This window comes from Drosophila biarmipes, chromosome 3L (genome assembly GCF_025231255.1).
Source record: "Drosophila biarmipes strain raj3 chromosome 3L, RU_DBia_V1.1, whole genome shotgun sequence".
NCBI classification, from domain to species: Eukaryota; Metazoa; Arthropoda; class Insecta; order Diptera; family Drosophilidae; genus Drosophila; species Drosophila biarmipes.
The window spans coordinates 12425860-12441742 of record NC_066613.1 but is presented as its reverse complement, the minus strand read 5'-3'; the positions used below and the strand labels follow the sequence as shown (position 1 = coordinate 12441742).

General features: G+C 39.7%; 1 protein-coding gene across 1 annotated transcript in view; it reads right to left on the bottom strand.

Moving 5' to 3' along the window:
* Positions 1–15883, bottom strand: part of LOC108028661 (uncharacterized) — a 64658-nt gene that overhangs the window by 1598 nt on the left and 47177 nt on the right. The window contains exons 4-6 of the mRNA XM_017100589.2: positions 9404–9506; positions 5523–5545; positions 358–689 (exon numbers count right to left, since the gene is read on the bottom strand). Of these exons, the coding sequence (XP_016956078.1) occupies positions 358–689; positions 5523–5545; positions 9404–9506 (458 nt within the window). The remainder of the gene's footprint in view (positions 1–357; positions 690–5522; positions 5546–9403; positions 9507–15883) is intronic.

Here is a 15883-nt window from a genome sequence, read left to right as displayed (position 1 = left end):
AAATTGTCTATATTTTTGATTAATTAAAATATGAAAATAGGTGTTTCAAATATAATATATTCTGAGTTAAAACAATGTCACCATCCGTTCTACATATTCACAGTATTTTAGATGAGTTTTGTTATGATTAAAACTACAACATTTTAGCATTTTAATATATTTAAATCTTAAATCTAAAGTACAATTATTTTTTATTTTTTATGGTATTCATTTTGACCCTAAATATGATGATATGTTAAGGATTGTAAATTTTCATATATTTAATATATTAATTTAATAATATGTTTTTTTTTATTTAAATGGTTGTGTGATACAATTTTTAAATGACTCCTAAATAAATAAATATCGACAACTCACCTCGCCACACTGACTGTAGGCCGTATTCTGGTACGAGGGATTGGCGGATCGCACGGACTCGCGGTCCAGCTCCGCGTAGAGGGCCTCGCTCACGCCCACGGGACTGTAGGCGTCGTCCATGTGGGTGTAGTGGTTCTCCGCCGGCGACGTCGACGGCGGACCGATCTGGTCGGGGCCGGCGGAGGAGCGGCGACTGCCGCCCAGCCAGGTCCAGACGCCGGAGTTGCTCGTGGGCCGCCGGATGCTGTCCGCCGAGTGCTTGATGGAGATGGGCGATCGGTTTTGGCCACCGTTTCGGTTATTGCGACACCACCAAGGCTGCGGGCGACCACCTGCAAGGGGAAGGAACAGAGGTGAGCCACGAGTTCGCTATCTTTTGCTTGCTTAATTAAAATCATGTTACTCATACGACACGTTGTCCGCCGGTCGGAGATAATTGCAAAAACTACCTATTCAACGAAAATTACGATTGCCATTTGTGCGGATTATCTCTGACATTTGCTTCATTAAAAATAAAGGAAATCTGGTAGCGAATTTGGACTTTTTCGACCTAATTAAAAAAACAAGGCTTATCTATTAAGATATTTTTAAGAATAACAAAACGAACTACATCTTTTTCTTAATATTTATAGAGTCATTTATTCATCAATAAATATAAGAAATCCAAATAAAAATCCGCAAGATTTGTTTGGTAAAACAACCTGTAGAAAGTGTGGCATGGACACTGAAGATTGGATGGATTTTGTGATTTTCTTGAGGGAGGGAGATTTACCACCACCAAGCCGAATCGAACGCAGCAGAAAAATCTATGACATTTCGGTTTATAATCGGGCGATAAATCAAACATTCACCTTAGGACGCGAACAAAAGACAGAAACAAACAAACAAACAAAGCGTAAATTAAACGGCTGTCAACTGGCAGCGAGGTGGCAAACAAACTGCACCACTGCACCGCCGAGTGGTTGCGGCTTTCGGTGGCACCGCGGCAGTGGTGGCAGCCACCGAGTGGCCGAAAATGCCAAATGGTTCTCCTTTCCGCTATCAGCACATGTGATCTCATAATGCCCAAGTGGGCATGGGAAGGTTAATGGGAGCTCTCTGTGTGTGACTCAACGGAGCGCTGAACGGCACTCAAACCCAAATAGCCGGGATTCCATAAAACCTATCCCCGTCATTAAGCTCATAATTTATAGACAACTAACGCCGAACGCTCAATGAGAATCGCAGTACGCAAACACGTATAATTGCCGGCCATAAACGACGCAGACCTGTTCTCGACATCCAAACATCCGCCGCTGTCTCGAATTTCCAACTCATCCCCGGTTAATTTGCCTAGCGCAGCTCGCAAAAATGTGTATATATTTTTTATTTATTTATTTTAAGTCGCCTTTCACTCTCATTAACTTGGAAAAGATGGAGCCACTTGGGGCGATTCAGCTAATTAGCGTGGTGCATACGCAACGGCAGCGACAGAGCGACCGATGGTTTCCCAAGTTATGTACATGCATAATGCAGTTTCACGTGCACTCAGAGGAATATTTGGCAACTTTGCAACTAGCAACAATTAAACTGTAAAAGTGTATATACAATTAGCAGAAAAATAGCCTTTATCAGTACTGAAATCGTTACCAAAACCTTTTACACATAACATAAATACTTGACTAAAGAAATACAAATTTAATTATAAAATTCAAATTTAAAGTAGCAATATTTTAGTATTTTAATATGAAACTAAATTGTTGCCGAAAACTTTTATATCTGTCATACTACTTACTAAAATAAATAATAATAAAATGTATTAAAAATTGATCAAACTTAAGTTTAATAAATAAACAATGTTTATTAAACATACTTGATAAACAGATGACAAAAATAACATTTATTTCTTATAAAGCCATTCTTATTAAGCCATTTTTTAGAAAAAATTTATTAATTTGATATTAAATTTATGTGTTTTCATGTGTTCCATTAAGATCCTAAAAATATTAATACTCTTTTTTAACAGTAATCTTAAATTTGATATCAAATCGAATTTGTATTTACTCAAAGACAAATTTCTGATATTTGCATATGCTAAGTTTTTCCCTCTGTGCACCTTGCATCGCCAAGTCGGAGTCGAAGACTGTTTTATGCTTATGATTTACGTACTCTGGCTAAGCGAATGTCCGGCAGCAATGGCTTTGACTGCGGCGATTATTACCCCAAACCGAAGTTATCGTACGTAGGTGCTCATATACATGCATTTTGTGCATGTCACCAATGCGGCAAACACAAGTCCCAGACTCCGAGCCCGAGACCCACTCCAAGATCCAAAGACCCAGCTCCAACTGGAACTTGGCTTTAATGGCTGTTTTTGCGCCGTGTTAACGATGTTGCCGCGGCTACTGCACAGCTAACTCAGCTGAATCGGTCCGAGGCGATTTGAACTGAGCTAAGACTGCAACTGCAATGCACTTACGATTTTTATTTTTCGGGTTTCTCAATGCTGCAGCACAGTGGTAAGCATCTCTCAAAATTCTAAGATTTAAAGATATATCTGTGAGATCACTTTCTTTTTATAATACATTTTACCAGCTGTTGTACTTGTTTGAAAGTACCTTCTATACAAAGATGATGAAAGATAAAAAAATAGTTTTTTTTATGTAAAAAGAAAAGACTAAACATTTTTAAAAAATATGCAAAAAAATATGCACTTATTCTAAGCATTATTTTTAGGGCTCCGTTGTAAGAAAATGTTAATACTTCTGTAACCCTGTGAAACTCGAAGAGGAAAAGACTGTATTTCCAAAGCTTTGAAAATCTAAAAAATATCTTTTGGATGCCCACTGTATCTTACAGCATTACAACAGCTGTCTTATCTTCGCCTGCTTATCGCAGTCACCAGAACGGCAGCAGGCAAACTGCAAACGGCAAATTGTTGTTAACAAAATATTTCGCAGTCAACTTTTGTCCAGATGAAAAGCGCGCAAAATCAAAAATAAATAAACGAAAAATTATCGAGCACTTTTGCTTTGGAATTTAATTTGTGTTATTTCACGCTCGGTTTCGCTGGGTTTTTGTTGCTGGGCAAATGGCAAATATGACATGTGTAATGAAGTCTTAATAGTCGGCCAGATAATGCCAATCGCAGTACGACGTCTTGCACACAAATGTCACATGGCATTTTTCATTTATTTATATATTTTTTGTGTGCCGCTTGATTATCGTGAATTCTTTGTATGCATAATTAAAATCATGTTACGCATACGACACGTTGGCTGCTGTTCAAAGATAATTTCAAAGAATTTCCTATGAAATTGACACCATCGAATGGTGCAATTGCCATTTGTTGTGATTGCAAGCAGTGATTGCTTAAATATGTAAATTAGGAAAAAATGGTGGTGTTTGGAGGGATAAGTATTGCAGGTTTTTGTAAAAAAAGGAGTGTAATTAATTTATTGAGCATTAGTTAGTTAACAAGGAATTAAAAATGTATACATTTTTTCATTTTATAAAAAGAATATAAAAACGTAAGCCCTGTTAAAACCTTTTTGATTTATCTTGAATGCTGCAACACTTTTATGTTCATTTTATATATAAAAATAAATTAAATGTTTAACCACTTTTTAATGCCAGCAATAAAAACCCAGTTCAAAAACTGAACACACTACATTTGAATTGAAATTAACCTTTGCGAAAAAAATGTTGCAACAAATAAACACCACTTAAATGTGCATTTTTGGGCAATTGAAAATTTTCTCTTTCGGTACAAAAAAGACTCGGATAAAATCCGCAAAAAACTGTTTGGCAACTGGCGCTTGTCTCTCAACTCTCAACGTTGAGTTGGACATAATCACGCGCTTTAAAAGCTGCTGACAGTTTAACGATTTGTGGCGATTGTTTGTTTCTCGGGTTGTTGCTTTTTTTCGCTTGGACCAACATGCAACCGTGCGTACCACCAACGAAAAATGCCAAAAAAAAGCCCACACCATCGCACAACAAGTGGGCAACAAAAACTTTTTGGCAAAATACAATAAAAAAGTATAAGGAAACCAACAAGAAACGAGCATTTTCATGGGGACAGCTAATTGGCTGCTGTGACATTAAATGCCGTCAACAATTTGTCCTGCATGTCGATTGTCGGGCCCACAAGGCGGACAGTGAAATTGGCGCCAAGCTTTCCGGAAAAAGAGAGAGTGGGCCGAAGAAAAGGGAAAGATTTCGACGCGGACAAAGGGATCGTTTGTCAATAATTCGCCTACTGCCGAAAGTCAAACTCAACGAGACGCGGCAAGAATCGAGAGTCGAGCAACTAAATCAAAATAGCAAAAAGTGCCTCCATTCCTCTAACCATTCTGCACGATTTTCGAACGTGTTTGACGAAGTCTGCGGCCATGACAATTGTTTTGGCTTTGCCTTAATTTGTCTACAAATTTTCTTTTACTCGAAAGTTTTTAGCCAGCACGTAGCCCGGGGCAGTGTAATCCCTCGTGGCACCCGATTTCGGTTTCAAGTGCCGCAGGAGGAGCAGCAGCATCTCTGATTTGTGGCACGAACGTGAAGTTCATGCATTGTCGTCAAAAATTTGTCTTCATTTTGTTAGTTCTGCCTTCCTCCTGCCTCAGTCGCAGAAAACAAATTAAAATGCTGCCATGCAAAAGGAAAATACAAAAAGGGAACTGTAGTCCCCAGAATGAAAGATTTCTTTGAATTGCATGCAACGGCAGAATTATGCAATTAAAAATGGAAATGAAAATGCAAAAGCAAGACGAGACCCTCGACGATGAGCAGAGGTAACAAAAACCTGACCTGGCTTGGCTAATTAATCAGGCTGGTCAAAAAATGCCGAAGTGATCAGGTCTTTTAAGAGGAAGTGAGATGTTGAAGGGAAACAAATTGACGGTTGAATGTTTCCTATGGGAAGAGCAATTTAAATAAATCAATTAAATGGTATCTATTTATATAATCTCAATTAATCAAAGAATCTATCTAAAATTTGTTTAAGTATTTCTTTATTACTTATTACGCTCCCAATCGAATTAATTACGCATTAAATTTACCTAGTTAGTAAACCATCAACAAATCTTTATTCATATAACCCGCTGATACACATTTAATCACCCGCAACAAATCATTCGCTTCATTTAAATAATAGCTTTGAGTAAAGAAAACATTTGTTCACTTACCATTGGCATTCGCTGATTTAATTCTGCAAAGATAAGAATGGAAAAATGTGTACCAATTAATAAACAGAGTTTTAATAGACTGCCGGGCATGAATTAGTATAAGGTAAATGTCAAACTCGACGAGCGACAAAATGGCAAATGCCAAAACGAATGACTTAAGACACAAACTTGGGGGAACGAATGACTCAAGACACAAACTTGAGCCACGCAAATGCTTAGAGAGGCAGTTGCGTGTGACGCGAACTGGCATGCAGATAAAGTTTTAAGCTAATACAAAGTATCTGAAGTTGGTGCGATAAAAATCCGCCGGCAACAACGGAATTGCATTATCCAGCAGCCGGGAAACACATTCGCCATTTGTTGCGATTAGATTAGAACCGAAAAAACAAATCGGCGAGGATGCTGCTGACATTTAAAGCCAGCTGAAAGACCGAATTTCTTGGGCCTGAAAGATTTAAGCCCGAAACCTCAAATTGGCAGGTGTATGCCATGGCTTTCTACGGCTGCTTTTCTGGAGCACATTTTCCAATCCGTTTCATTTTCCCCCTCCGAACAGCATATTTGCACTTGCTGACTCCGCTTTTCTGGGTCACGTCGAACGGCACGAACCTGGGGCCTAAATGGCCATATATACCCCTCGATTTATATATACGTTCGATCTGTGCGTATCAATTAACCGTCTGTCCGATTTGATTGAGTGCAGTGCGGCATGAGCTGAATTTTCCCCTCGCTTTGCCTTGATCGATTATAATGTTAACTCAACTCGAGCCACAACTGCCAATTCGTTTTTCTCCTTCTCATTTTTGTTTTAGTGTTAGTTTCAGTTGTAGTTTTTGTTCTCCTCAATTCAATTAAATTGAACAAGCAGTCGCCGCTGTCTCGGGGGCCTTGGCTTATGCGCTAATTTACCCAGCTCGGGTTTTTCAGCTTATTTTCCTGCGATTTTCCCTCGTCGCGTTATGTTCAATTTTCTGCGCTTGTAGTTTCGATATTTTTAATGCCTTTTTTTTGGAGCTGATCGAGTTTTTTGCATGCTAATTGAACACGCCTTTTTGTGTCTTAAATGCATTAAGCGGTTTAAACTTGACTTTTGTTTTTTCGCCACTAAAGACCGACTAAAAATCATTTTAGAGGAGCGGGCCTTGGGTTTTTAAGAAAAAACGAAATCGATATAGAAAGGTGGAGTACTTCAAGCTAAGATTGAATTAAAAGGGTCAAAGCTATCAAAGAGGTCAACATACATAATTGCAGTTAATGAGGGTAATTTCAAACAAAATAGTGTAAAACAAAAGCGAAAGTAGTTCAAATTTAAAATATTTCAAAATTTATTATTTAGTTGTACTTAATGATGACAAAAATATGTGCAGGGGCTAACATTTTTAGAAAGTTATCAAATCAGTTAAAGTGGTTTTTAAATAAATATTATGCAATCGCAGCTCGGTTAATTAAAAGCCACTCCAAATTTTCCAAGCCTTTAAATTATCCAAGTGTCAAAAACAAGACTCAATTGCAATGGCACTTTGAAATTTTTCCGACAGGCCTCTCCGGTGACCATTGGAAAGACATTAGCCCGTCTAGACGTGGAGCAAACATTGTCAAAAAAGTACACCGAATCCAAATGGCAGGTGCCACTTAAGGTGGCCCAAGTTAAACAAAATCAAGCCGAACGAAACAGAAACAAATGCAAGTCTGCTGACTTGGTGGAGACATGTGCCAAGCAAATTTATAGCACCATTACGGCCGGATCGAGAATTGCATCAATATGCAAATAAGTGTAACCGATATTACATGTAATTGCTGCTAATTTGGCAGCCAACACGTCCGACCACGACGTGACAAGCTCCACACACCGGCGGACTGTGGACAGACCGCAGAGCTGAGCAGCGGTTGCGAAAACGAGTCCCAAAATGAGTGACTAAGGCTGACGGCCAGGCAAACACCGTGACATTCGGGGTGACAGGGGGCCCGGCGGGGAGGGGTCCCCAGGTGATTAATGCAAAATCAAATTCGGTCCAAAAAGCGTGAGAATACGAGTCCGGCGGCACTTGATTGAGACAACCTGCCACAGGAAAGGTGAGTTTGCATACGGCAAAACACGAGGCATTATTGGGAAATTTGGAGTCATTACTATTAAATAATACCGCAAAAATATTAATTAAAAAGTATTTAACGTTAAAGGGATTGTTTAAACCATTTTTTCTATTAGCAATTAAATTTGTAAAAAAAACTGAATATATATTTTTCAGGAACAACATTTTTGTGTCACTATTATAAACATTATTTGTAATTAAAAAAATGGTATTAATGACAGCAAAATTAATATTAAAAATGAAATGCAGACATTTTAAAAGTATACTTTTGTTTTATTGTAATTTAATATAATAAATAAATATCAAAATAAAAAATTGGAGTTCTCTGTATTAAGAGAGGTGCTTACAAAAGTTATCCTTGTTTCATGCAAATTCTAAGATTGTTAAAAAGGGCTAAATGATTATTAAAAATCATAAAACTTTTATTTTACCAACAATTTTGAAAGCCAATCATCGTCAGCTTGTATCAATCAAAACCAAAACAAGTTTGTTTCCCTTCCCCAACCGTAATCAGCCGTCGATCGATACAACTCCATTCCGACTCCTGTTTGCGTTTCGCATTTGTTTGCCTTGGCTTGGGCGGATAATTTGCAAAATTAATTTTATGCAAACATGCCGCCAAATAAGACGACATGACAATTTAATTGGACGCGACATGTGGCCAGCGTTTCCACTTCAAGCTGGAAGCCCACGGCGGCAATCGAGTAGCAAGCGCGGCGCCTGCGCAACCGCCGATTCGAATTGGACAAAGATTTCTGTTAATTTGGCACTCGAGTGTGTTGTTCTGTGCCGCCCCCGCGGTCCCCCTTTGAAGGCATCCCCCCTCCCACATTTAAATGTACTCGAAACCGCTTAAATATCTGGCGATTGGAGTGTGTGACCCACTCTCCACGGCCTTTTGATAGACTCGAAACTACGATTTTGGCCATATAGGAACGCCTGTGGCAAGAGCTTGTGTGTTTCGCTTAAAGAGCAATTAAGTAATAAAGCAATTTCATGTTCCTTTGTTTTCGGCATCGATTATTCTCAGACCGTTGTTGCCGTTTTTTTTCTTTATTTTGTCTTTTCTGTCGTTGACTCACTTAAGAGTTTATATTTATTTTTTGGTGGGCGTTTAATTGAATTGCTGGTGTTGCCGCTTCGTGCCGCCCGTGTGGGCAATGCATTGTAAATCTTTATAGTTACACAGATCCCAGAGCTCAGATATTCGCGCACATATGCGAGTTGGCCAGTGTCTCCCGCCATAAGTGTATTCGTAAGTATAAGAAATTCAATTTGTCTGCCGTTGTAAATGTCGCCGTCGCCGGAATATGACGGATCACTGGGGTCGCCAAGGGGTTAAGAGTTGAACGTCCTCTTCTCTCTTCATCCCAACTCACATGCGTGTATTTTTGCATTTTTTTATCATGACTAATTGCGGCATGTTTCTAGCTAAATGCCAAAATGTGACTGTTTATTCATTACTTGCGTTTTTATTTATTCGCCGCTCGTTTTGGCCAATTAATTTTGAACGGTCAATTTATGAGGCCTCGTGGGGAAGAGTCAAGTTTATTTATCGTTTGCAATTGAACACGTCCAGGAAAGGCCCAAAAAGTTGAGTGGAAATTGCCATGTATGACCAGCGGTGCCATAAATAACTTAAGGCGCCGAAAGAAAAGGAGTATCAGTTATAAATTAAAATATTTTCATTATCCCTATTTGGAAATGTTTTACGTAACAAGACTGGCAAACGTTTTGGAAGATCCTAGATATATTTTAAGTAGGGAATGACTAGTATTATATTTAACTCACCTTCTACATCTTAGAACTATGACCATTACAATAGCACCTATGAGAGCCGATATGATTGAAACTATGATTAGGGTGAATGCCCATCCAAGTTCGCCGGCGGTTTCTGCAAAAGAGGAAGCCGAAAAAGTAAAGTTAACAAAAATAAGTGTAGATTTATCAGAGGCATGTGTGTGTAATGAGCATAATAAGACTAGATAATCGGCTTGGCCAACAGTGGATAAAATACTGTATGATTATGCAATTTTTATGGAGCGATTGCGATAAAGTTGATGAATTCATAAAGAGTTATGAATATGAATAGGTTGTGGAGTATGAAATATTTATACTTTTATAACGTGAATTGATGTATATTAATAAGGGTAGACACGCATTCTAGAACTGTAGTACGATGGAATAAAGTTCCAAATTTATGTACTTAGAATTGCAAAATGTTTGTTGTCATGGGTAAAAGTGCCGTATAAAATGATTAATTTTTTGTTTGAATCTAAGGTATCTTATCTTGGCGTTTTCTGAAAAAAAAGAAATATTTTCCTTTGTTATTCAACAGGTACTTCCTAGACGAAACCCTTCAATTCGTGAGTGAAGTCAATTAGGCCTCGACCTGTGGTTACTGGCTGGCGATTAGGTTTGTTCCCCCAAATTCTGCGACTTGAATTCAACTGGAGAGCGGCTTAACTTTTCCTAAATGCTCACTTACATATGTACGGGGCATTTAACGATGCAAAATTAATTACGAACTTTATTATCTTAACAACTTGGGGCTGACGTCGCCGTTAACGTCGCTTCCCCCGCTGGTGATTTAGAATATTTATGACCGCAGTTAAATGAGGCGCGCAAATGGTAGTGAAGGGGCGGCAAAGTTGGGGGCACTTCCAGCGCCCGTCCTCTAAATATATTTCGTCTCGTATCTGGTATCTCTTTCCGACTGCCCAGCACATGCGGCTGCGTTTTTGACCCTTTTTCGCCTAGTCGGTTATCTCTAAGTGGGCATCGGTCGGCCATATAAAGGGGAAAAAGGTTAAATTCAGCAAACAGAAATCAACACGCATATAAATATTTCAGCCCGCCTTTAGCCTTTCCGCGCTGTGTTATATATCCTTTTGATAAAAGCCGAAGCGAAACTGAAGATGAAATAAGCAGATTGCGAAAGAGGGACAAGGTCGAAATATTAATACTCTATAAGGGTTATATAATATGAAAAATATTGAGGAAGAGGGAAGTTTAAAACCTAATATATTTAATACATATTATGATTTTTTTCGATTTAAATTTTTTATAAAAAAGGAAGAAGTTACATATTTTACCTCTCCCTTAGCTCTATAAGTTTTCCTTTCTTGGGTCCATTGTATCTCAAATTTCACCTGCATCGTCTTCAACTCTCTCCTAGGGCATTAACAAACAAAAACAGTAGGGTGGCCAGCGAAATGAACGTAATTTAGCCGCTACTAACTGATGAATGGACTATCAACATTTGCCTTGTGCTCCTGGGTCACGCCTCCCAGTCCGCCCCACCCTCTGGCCTTTGACCCCATTTTCGCGCTTATAAACTTCGAGACCCCCTCATCGTTTGTTATCTCATTGCCAGTTGCTTAAATATTTATACTATGCCCGGTGCTATAATGAAAGCAAACGCCATTATGTTTTTTCTGCACTCCTTTCGGTGAACCCCCTCCCCCTCCCACCGTTTCATTGTCTTCGCTTCGTTATAATTCAATTGGCCAAAAAAATTAAGGGAACAGGCAACCCGAACTCGGTACCTCGAAAACTGGTAAATGCGTAGTGTCTTTGGAAACTGGGTAATTAATAACAAACAGAATGGGAGCGAGTGAAAAGCAATTTTCGCTTGAATTGAGGATGTGGGCGGGGCTGGCAGGAAACGCGTTAATAAGCGGCGCCTCAGAAAGTGTTAAACAAAAAATATAAAAAAAACAAAGACTGAGAAAATGAAATGAGAATAACGAGCTCCACTTGTTAATTGAACTAACGAGTTGAGAGAAAAGAAATAAAGCATTTTACTGACTTGTGCTCGGGCTGCGCCGCATGACTTCTATGCGTGAGCTAATCCGCAGAGAAAATATATTACTAAAGTGATTTGCATTAAAATTAACAACTTTCGAGCTGGAATAATGCTTGCCCAGGGGCGGATTTCCTTTAATTAAAATATGGTTTAAAGACGCTTTTTATTGATCCATGCTTAGCTGCATTTTTATGGTTATTAGTAGGAAATTAGATGTTAAAATATCAAAAGTAGACCGTTATGTATATTTTTTTCAGGGTATAAGGATGAATTTAGGTTTTTACAAATTTCCCATAAGTTTTGGTAATTATTGCGGAGTGAGCCTGCCATGTATGCATAATTTTCCAGTGGCCTATCGCATGCAAGATCTGCATTCCAACTCTCGGCATTTCCCCCTGGCTTTTCGGACCAAGGACTCTGGCCTGTCGGATGCTGTCAGGCTGCGATCCGAACGCAATTCCCCAAAAGACTCGTAAATAGCTCCTCCATCCGAGGACGGGTTGGCTGGAACCCTTTTATCCATAAACTCGAACTCGTATTTATGCCACTCGCTGGCATCCAACAGGTGTGCGCGGCTCAGCGCTCTACGCAATCGGGCGGATTCAGGTATTTCACTCACAGCTTACAGGTATTTATTATCCGTTCCTCTCCCTGACTGATCTATTTCAGTGGCCTTTCGGACCTAATTGGCAACTCATTAAAATAATGTTGTGCCGCACAATGGACTTTAGTTATTCAGTTCATTTATATCTTTTTAGTTGCTTTTGTCATACACAGAACATGGCCAGTGGTTTTTAGCTTTTCTTGGAAGTTTTAGGACTTGACACGAGCAAATGTTGCTGCTCTGCAGCTGTGCCGGGCTTTTCCGCGGAAATGGACAGGCAACAGCAGCAGCAGCAGGAGGTTGCCGCAGATACATCCATCAGATACAAATGAGGGCCCGCAGATGCAACCGCCAACCGCCAACCGCCAACTCACTTCTGTGTCTCTCTGTCTGTCTGTCGGCAATTGTAATAATCGATCTGCATGCCGCGATGATTGATGATGCGTTTCGGCCAAATGCTCTCAAGATTTATGGTTCCACCGTCTGCCCCTGCGACTTATCGGCGGAGTTAACAGGCTTGTATCTCAAATGCCGAAAGCAGCGACATAATTTCGATTCGGCGGACGTTTATTGCACATTATCGCATAATGCACACGGTATATATAGCATATATGCAAATTTCGACACCGCTTAGCTGGGCCCACCTGCCAAAGTGGGAGAGCCGGTGGAGTCCAGCTACTGCGGTAAATCATTAAAATCGCCGGCCCACGGCAATGCAGCTGAGCATTTGAGCCCCGAAAACTGTCGCAGTTTCCTTTTTTCTTTCGATATATTTTATATTTTTTGGATTTAATTGCCAGGCCAGAAATGCCGAAAATGAACAGCCGATACCCGGACAACAAGTTTCCCTGGCATTATCTAACAAATGTATCGGGCGGCAGGGGGCGTGGCCGCAGGGGAGCTGCATTCGTGCTGAATTAAAAGGCATCGGCTGGCCAAACTACGACTCAATTAACAGTCCACACAATTAAATTAAATGGTCGCATTTGTTTTCAAATTGAGCAATTAAGAAATGATTTAGCGACTTTTTTGGCACTGGAATTTCGGTGCGACGACGGTGGGCGATACCTCGATTCAAATTAAATTCGAAATAATTAATTAGCGGTCAGGAGATGATTAAAACGGTAAGCGAATTTGATCAATAAATTAAATTTAGTACGACATTTTTTATGATTACTTCCCTTTATATTTTTGAAACCCTCCATAACTTATAAAAACAAAGTTACTGTCAGCGAGGTATGACCCTTTGAGTTAAAGCCATATTTTAAAAGGAAACGACAGATGTGTGCCAAAAGTCAAACACACCTCGCAGAAGCACATATATCTGTCACAGTGCATATACAGATATTTCCTTACCGAACTTTCTTACAAAAACATATGGTCGCATAAACTCGATTCCCGAAAGAAAGCCCAAAAAGGCGAAGCTAAATTAAATGACAAATTAAATAATGTCAGCGACGCGGCGGTTGCCCAAAGGTTAAAGCCATAAAAAAGAGGGCCAGGTTGCGCACTCGGTTAAGCCAATATAATAAATTACATGGCGACAGTGGCGATAATCAAATGAACAACAGCCACAACAGCAAAGTGCAACATGCGTCCGGACCGAAAGTCGTTAAATAAAGCGCACTGAAAAAATGTTTTTTCCCTGACTTTTATATATATATTTTTTTCTTTTTCTGCTGGTCAGCGGCTGCAAATTGTCAGCGAAAATGAAATAAAAATTAAACCGAATGCGCAGGCGCAGAGGCATTGTGGAAAGGGGGAGAAATCGGGGGACTGACAGGACCCCCAGCGGCGGCGCCACCAGATACAAGATACAGATACGAAATGTGGATTGGGATTGGGAATGAAGGCAAAGATGCGACATATGCCGAAAATTTTCAACAGAAGTTCGGCTCACAGGAATTTCGCAAACAACTTCAGCAAATTTTCAGGTTTTCGAGGTTTTTGGAAAGGGTATGTTATACTTGAGGAGGAGTATTTTACAGATAGAAAAACAGTTCTTAACCCAATAAGTGATCACTTTCTATCGATAGTTGATAAAAACTCTGGAGTTATATGTGCCAAACAGTTGAAATTTGGGATACAGACTGTTGTTATGCAGTTTTTAAAATCAAGTAAGTTTAAGAGGTGTAGAGACAAAGTAGCTCCTGTGAGCAGGCCATACTTTCTGTAAGAGGTATCTCAAAGTCGATGACTTCAACTACCATATGCTGTATCCTGTTCCTCTCCCAGCTTAATTGCGGTGCTGTGAAGGAGCTGGGGGCTTAAAAGTATCATTAGCGCAATGAAATCCTTTTCGCTACCAGCAATAACAACAATTACGAGCACAAACAATTAAAGCGAAATTGAGTTGTCAATCCGGGAGTGGGATGTCATGTAAATACATTTGAATTGAATTGCATGTGAAACACTCTTCAAACACCACTCGGCACACTCGTCAGTGGCTCTGGGCCATTGTCTGGGTTTTGGGTTCTGGGCTCTGGGCTTTGGCTCCGTCTCTGCGAGTCGTCTGCACCTTTTTGGTCTAATTAAGCGCCACAATTAAGTGCAAATGTGTATCCCCGTGTGCTGGTAATGTGCACCGTAATTACGCACTGCAGACGAGTTGGTAACATTTTTATGGCCAACGTTTTGCCCTCTCTGGTGGTGAGGTGAGGTGCGGTGTTTTTGGTTACAACTGTTAATTTGTGGTCAATACCACACGATACTCCAGTTGCTACCCTGTTGGAAAATTACCTTTCTGTCGTTGTTTTTTTCAGTTTTTTCGTGGCAGGTGAGAGAAACTGGCTACTGTGGCCATCATTAGCCATTGTTTATTCAGAGTTTTTCACTACCGCTTTTTTGTGTATTTAATGACTTAATTTTACCGCAATGGCAAGTGGTATTGCTGGTAATTTAGTGAACTGCACATGGCGTTATTTGATTGCGGGGGTGTTTTTCGAATTTATTTGTCAACGGAACAATAAAGTCTATTTGTTTTATTATGGCGAGTGCTCCTTACATTGGCGACCGGTTATTTGCTTTGAAAAAAAATTATCAATAATCCAATTAAAATAGAAAAAAGGTTTTAAACTAAATGCTTTTCAGAATATAACTTTTTTGTATAGATAATAGAATCTTCAAAAGCATATTTATATTCCTTTTTAAGTAAAATGGCTCCCGAAAGATTATGAGAATCAATAGTCTCCATTCTGACACTTCAGGCTACCTTAAACTTATCCCCTATCAAGAAATCCTTGGGAATGCAAACTTTTTACTTAAAAAGTGCTGCCAACGAAATGTCTGCCAAGTTTTTTGCCTGTCTTGATTACTTCCATTTTTTCACTGCTGTTTGTTACATTTTTGCCAGGCAAATGGAACTCCCCTCGCTGCCGTTTGGCACCCAGTGCAGATATATATTGGCATAATGCCATTAAATGCCTTTGACTTGGCAAGTAAAAGCCAAAATCTGTTGACTGTCACAGAAGATAGAAACGGACCCAGGCCCGGCGAGAGTAAATTCAATTATGCAAAGGAGCAAGGAAATTCAATTTAACAACTGGGATCCGCATCGGGAAATGTGGCGAAGTGGGGTGGAGTTTTCTGGCCTAGACATTGCATTGGATTAATGTAATGTCAAAGTAAATTATTATTTATTTGCTTGCGGCACGAGGGACAGGGCCTTTTCTCCCACATAAACATTGATTAATTGCCAAAAACAATTAGTGCATTAACACGCTTGTGGAACAGCCAAAAAGAGTGATATAAGATGTAGGACTACTGGACGGCATAAATTAAAACCGACCACAGTTGCCACATAAATTAGGCATTACGCGACTTGATAGCGATCGGATCGCAGAGAAGCCAGGCAAATTAA